The 6,414-nt window shown below is 45.4% G+C and overlaps 1 protein-coding gene across 1 annotated transcript in view; it reads right to left on the bottom strand.

Moving 5' to 3' along the window:
- Positions 1 to 6,414, bottom strand: part of Eddm13 (epididymal protein 13) — a 33,783-nt gene that overhangs the window by 8,560 nt on the left and 18,809 nt on the right. The window contains exon 6 of the mRNA XM_029570199.1: positions 6,345 to 6,362. Coding sequence (XP_029426059.1) covers positions 6,345 to 6,362 — 18 coding nt within the window. The remainder of the gene's footprint in view (positions 1 to 6,344; positions 6,363 to 6,414) is intronic.

Genomic DNA, 6,414 nt, shown 5'->3' on the forward strand with positions numbered 1-6,414 from the left:
ATAACTTACAATTCGGTTGACAGTCTTTCTCCTCTCTTTCTTTTCTTTCTTTCTTTCTTTCTTTCTTTCTTTCATTATTTGTTTGTATACTTTGTTTGTTTTGAGGCAAAGTCTTACTATGTAGCCCTGGCTAGCCTGGAACTAGATATGTAGACCAGGCTGCCCCCTTTCTTTTATTATTCTTTTATATAATGTATGTGTGTGACTGTGGGCACAAACATGTGGAGGTCAGAGGACAACTTCTAAGAGTCCATTCTTCCTTCTACCATGAGGGTCCTGGGAATCAAAATCATGTTTGTTTTGAGGCAAAGTCTTACTATGTAGCCCTGGCTAGCCTGGAACTAGATATGTAGACCAGGCTGCCCCCTTTCTTTTATTATTCTTTTATATAATGTATGTGTGTGACTGTGGGCACAAACATGTGGAGGTCAGAGGACAACTTCTAAGAGTCCATTCTTCCTTCTACCATGAGGGTCCTGGGAATCAAAATCAGGTTATCAGACTTGGCAGCAAGCACTTTTACTTGTTGAACCATCTTGCTGGGCTCTGTCTCTGTGTTCTATGTCTCTGTGTCTGTCTCTTTGTCTCTCTCTCTCTCTCTCTCTCTCTCTCTCTCTTTCTCTTGTTTTGTTTTGTTTTGTTTTGTTTTGAGACAGGGTCTCCCTACAGCCCCCAGCTGGCCTGGGACTTGCTATGTACACCAGGCTGGCCTTGGTCTCATAGAGATCCTCCTGCCTCTGCCTCATGAATGCTGGGATTAAAGGCATGTGCCATCACGCCCCCCACCTTGTGTGTGTGCATGTGGAGGCCAGAGGTCACCCTGGGGTCTTCTTTTCAGTTGCTGTCCACCTTGCTTTTACAGGCAGGGTCGAGTCTCTCTTTGGTCTGGAGTTTACCAAGTAGGGTAGGCTGGCTGACCAGTGAGCCCTCGGGATCCACCTGTCTCTGCCTCCAGACTGGGATTATGAGTGAGTATGTAAGAGTGTGTGTGTGTGTGTGTGTGTGTGTGTGTGTGTGTGTGTGTGTGTTTGTGTGTGTGTGTGTGCTCACTCTTAGCATAAGTTCTGGGGATTGAATTCAGGTTCCTACACTAGTGCAACAACTACTTTACCAACCAGCCATCTCCCCTACTCTTTGGTCCCTTAAAAAAAATAACAGAAAAACATTTATTCATTTATTTTGTGTTTTTGTGCATGTGTGTGTGTGTGTGTGTGTGTGTGTGCAAATATGGAACTCAGAAGACAACTTGCAGGAGTTGGTTCTCTCCTTCCACCCTGTGGGTCCCAGGGGTCAAACTCAGGTCATCAGGCTTGGCAGCAAGCACCTTAATGCTCTGAGCCATACCACAGGCCCCCTGGCCCTTTTCTTCTTGGTCTGTCCTTACTGTTCTGTTCCTCCTCAGGACACTCCTATATTATAATGACTGATAGGCATCTGCTTCCCCCCTCAGACTGTGAGTTTTAAGAGGCCTGAGCACATTACTGCCACCTTTCAGATTCCCACAACCCACATTCCCTGGCAGACAAGGTGTTAGAAACATGCCTGGTACACAGGCCAGGACAGAACCAGGTACTTACCAAGGATCTCTGTGGTCTATCAAGGTGAAAAGTGCCCAGGAGGTGAGATGGAGACAGTGATGGGTCCAGAGAGAGGAGACCACAGGAGGGAAAAATAAATTACATTAGATGTGGGAGACAGGCCAGTGGACTAAAAGCCCAGAGCAGAGGGTGAGTAGTCAGGCCTCAGAGCAGAGCCTTAGAGGACGGGGTGTCAAGGGAGAATCTGGAGTTGATAATGAGCAGAGGGCATAAGAAGAGGTGGTCCTTTTTTTTTAAAGATTTATTTTGTCAGGCATGGTGGTGGACTCCTTTAATCCCAGCACTTGAGAGACTGGGATCACAAAGATCAAAGCCAGTCTGGTCTACATATTGAGTTCCAGGCCAGCTGAGACTACAGGGAGACCCTGTCTCAAAAAAAAAGAAAAAGTTTATTTTTGTTTTTTTTGTGTGTGTGTCTGTCTCTGTCTCTGTCTCTGTGTCTCTGTCTCTGTCTCTCTCTGTGTCTCTCTCTCTCTGTGCTACCTGTGTGCATGCCTGCATGGCCATGTGAATGCAGGTGCCTGTGGAGGCCAGAAGAGGGCATTAGATTTCCTAAGAGCTGGTATTACAGGCAGTTTTGAGTCACCCAACATGGTTGCTAGGCTCTGAATTCCAGTCCTCTTGAGGAGTAGCAAGTGCTCTTAACTGCTGAGCCAACTCTCCAGCCTCCACTTTTAATTTTTAATTAATTTTATTTATTTGTGTGAGTGTGTGTGTGTGTGTGTGTGTATGTGTGTGTGTGTACGGTGTGCCACAGCATGAGTGTGGAGCCCAGAGAACAATTGTTGGGTCCTTCCACCGTGGGGATGATGGAGATCAAACTCAGGTCATCAGGCTTCGTGGCGAACACTTTTACCCGATGAGTCATCTGACCACCCCAGTACCGGCCTTCTTGAAGATGGAAGTGTTTTTTTGCCTCCAGTCTCTGTACTAAGGTCTCTTGGCAGGAATAACAAAGGAAACCAGATGGAACCAGAAGGGGAGGAAGGAAAATATGAACTTACTTTTCAATACTGTTGCAACAGGAGCACGGAGGTGAGGGAATCCCGACGGAGTGGTTGAAAACCCATGGCAGTGAAGAACAGAGAAAAGGGCATTAACAATGCCTGCCTCCTCCCATCCCACCGGGGGCATCTTCGGCAGAGCCTCTTCCCCCACAGGGGCATGGAAAGGTCTTCCAGGGTAAATGGTAGGGCTGGGACTGGGGTCAGAGACTCTAGATGTCTGTGACACTGGACTCCCAGTGGAGCCCATTTCTCCTGGGGAATTCATCCTCCAGAGGTTTAGGGGTTATCAAAAGAGCATCCCTACACTTGCCCTTCCCAGGGTCAGGAAGGAACGCACAATTCCTGTTCTGTTTTGTTTTTTTTTTTTAACCAAATAACCACCCCTCCCCTAGAAGTACACATTACTTGCTGTCCCACATTCAAGAGCAATGGGGAGGTTTGAGAATCTGCTCAAATTCTGGGACGTTGGACACTAGGGGTCCCAAAGACCTACATGAAGCTCCTTAGGACTTTCTGTACAGCCCCAGGAGGTGCATAGAACTTGAAATCCACCCTGAGCTTCCTGCACAAATGGAGCAGTATATGCCAAGGTCCTCCCTCCCCTCCCCTCCATTCCTTTCCCTCCTTCTCTTCCCCCTCATCACCTCTCCCCTCCTTTCCTCCTTCCTTTCTTCCTATTTTAAAAAAGATTTTATTTTTAATTTTTAATTATGTGTTTGTCTGCCTGTGTGGGGGTATGTGTGGGTGCAGATGCATGTGGACACTACAGGTATCAGATCCCTCTGGAACTGGAGTTACAGGTGGTTGTGAGCTACCCAACATGGGTGTTGGGAACTGAGTTTAGGTCCTCTGGAAGAACAGTATGTGCTCTGAACCGTTAAGCCCTCTCTAGATCATGTATCTCAGGCTAACCTCAAACTACGTATGTAAGTGAGGCTGCTCTTGACTTCCTGAGCCTCATGAATGCTAAGATTACAGGCATGCACCTCCATGCCAGGCTCCTGTCTTTTTTGTTTTTCCTCCCAGCACTGGGAAATATCCCAAGCTACCCACAAGAAAGAAAAAACAATGTTTTTTTTTTTTTTTTTTTTTTTTTGCCAAACATAGTGTTGCTCAGGAGACCCAGACAGGAAGATCAAGAGTTCAAGGTCACCCTTGGTTGTATTATGGAATTTGATTTCAAGAATAGCCTGGGCTATAGGAGACACTTTGTCCAAACAAGAAAACAGAACAAATAACAAAACAAAGAAAAATAACTTACTTTTCACTGGAGGATGGCATAGAGGCAAGGACAAAGGAACAAGTGTGAGAAAAAGCAAGCAAACAGAGTCATTAGTGCCTTCTGTGCTGGATACAGTCATCAAATGTTTTTTAATGCACTGGTCACTTGTTACTGGGTTCTGCAGAATCCCAGAGTGCCCAAAGCCATCTGCCCTTCATGGCGCTGCCTTGTCTTGTTTGTGAACATGAGCAAAGTCTTACTTGAGCTTTTTCCTGCAAACATCTCCACAGCCTTTGCAAACATCCCTAATCCAAAACTCCGATGTCCAGAGTGCTCCAGGGGCAAGCAAAAACACTGCTTTTTTCTCTTTTCTTTTTTGAAGTAAGGTTTTCTCACTCTGTAGCCCAGGGTAGCCCAGAACTCACTATGTAGCTCAAACTCAAATTCTCCTGCCTTAGGCTCCCAAGTGCTGGGATTGAACCACTACACCCATATTCAAACTGACTTGGATGGTGGAGCAGATCATATTTGGGGATAAAGTTTATGCAAATATTTCCAAGTCTGCAAAGTAGGAAATCTGAATCATTTCCAGCTCCAGGCTTGTCAGAAAAGGGGAAATTCAGCTGGATTAAAGAAAAACAGGATTTGGCTCAACCAATCAGAAGCCATCAATAAAAACACCAAGGTACCACCAAAGACTATTCAGTGGGCTGGACCAGTCAGCAGAATCACTAACGACCTGTCACCCTTGGCTTTCCTCCCCTTTTGTTCTCTGGGTAGAGCACCCAAAACCACTTCTGGCTCTTGCCTGCCCGATTTATGAATTACTGGCTCCAGTAAACTTTTTTTGTGTGGTACTGAGGAGTCTAGGGCCTTGTGCATGTCAGGAAAGCACTCTGCCACTGAATCCAGTGCTCACTGAGCCCAGTTCCTAATTGGTAGATTCAAGGCAGGTGCTCTACCACTGAGCAACACTCCCAGAATCTCTTTTTACTTTTCATTCTTAGACAAGCACTCATTGAGCTGCCCAACTGGCCATGAGCTAACTCACCCTGTAACTCAAGCAAGACTTGAACTTTTGATCCTCTTGCCTCATTGCCTTGAGTATCTGGGATTAAAGGCTCCCACCACCGTACCTAGTTCTGTCTTTGTTACTCTAATATAATCACCTTGTGATGGTATCAAAATAATATGAGTGCATGCAAATTCTACTGAAATCACAGGAAGGTATCTAGTCCAGTTAATAGTATCAATCAGATACTATTAGCATCCATAAGATGCTATCTATAGGATATGTGGAAAGGGACACAGGCTCATCTGCACTATTTACCTTTCCTTTGGTGAGTCTGTAACCTGTACTGTCTAAAATGTGCCCTGAACAAGAATGAAAATGTTTATTATTATTATTATTATTATTATTATTATTATTATTATTGGTCTTTTGAGACAGGGTCTCCTTGTAGCCACAGCTGGCCTGAAAGTCACTTTGTAGACCAGACTGGCCTTGATCTCACAGAGAGCTGCCTGCCTTTACTTTCCAAGTGCTAAGATTAAAAGTGTGTGTGTGTGTGTGTGTGTGTGTGTGTGTGTGTGTGTGTGTTGAAGCTAATAATTTAACAATTTTCCCTTCAGCAAATACAAATTGAAAGTAAAATGCTACTTTTCAAAAATAAAAGAACTTAAAAGATCTTCTCTTTCAAATAAGCTTTTTTATATTCGGATTCCCCTGGAACTGGAGTTAAGGACGGTTTGTAGCCACCATGTGGGTGCTGGGAATGGAACCCGGGTCCTCTGCAAGAGCAGTCACCATCTCTCCAGCTCCAAATATTTATTTATTTTTTTGAGTCAAAGCCTTACTATGTAGCCGAGGTCAGCCTCAAACTTGCCAAGATCCTCCCGTCTCTGTCTTCTAAGTGCTAGGATTATAGGCGTGTGCCACCAGAATTCAATTTTTAAGAGTTTATTTGAACCAGGACTGCTGGTACAGGCCTGTAATCCCAGTCAGCTGAGAGGCTGAGGCAGAAGGATCTCAAGTTAAAGGCCAGCCTGGGCAATTTAGTGAGATTCTGTCTCAAAATAAAAAGTAAGAAAGAGGACCAAGGATATAGTTTCATTGTAAAGTGCTTCCTAGAATCTGCCTGTGAAGAACTGGGGTGTGACTCAGTGGTAGCATCTACCAAAAATCCACAAGTGAGTCACTGAGGGTATGACTCAGTGGTAGAGTACTTGCCCAGGATTACCCCAGTGAAGGGCCTGGGGTGTGGCTCAGTGATAGAGCCCCTGCCTAGAATTCTCCCAGGGAGGGGCTGGGGTGTGGCTCAGTGGTAGAGCCCCTGCCTAGACTCCCTCAGGGAGGGGCTGGGGGTGTGGCCCAGTGGTAGATCCTTTTTCTATCATACACAAGGCTCTGAGTTCAACGTCCAGCAATGCAAAAACATAAAAATCAAAACAAACCAAAAACCAACCCAACCATAGTTTCAAGGCCTAGAAGGGGTCATAAAATGTCACAGTACTTACTTTCTTCTTCTGTCCTGTCTAGAAGTGAGGATGCAGACAGCCAATTTCAGTGAGGGGGGGGGGGGGGGGG

Source organism: Nannospalax galili, unplaced genomic scaffold, assembly GCF_000622305.1.
Source record: "Nannospalax galili isolate Female #2095 unplaced genomic scaffold, S.galili_v1.0 scaffold842, whole genome shotgun sequence".
NCBI lineage: Eukaryota > Metazoa > Chordata > Mammalia > Rodentia > Spalacidae > Nannospalax > Nannospalax galili.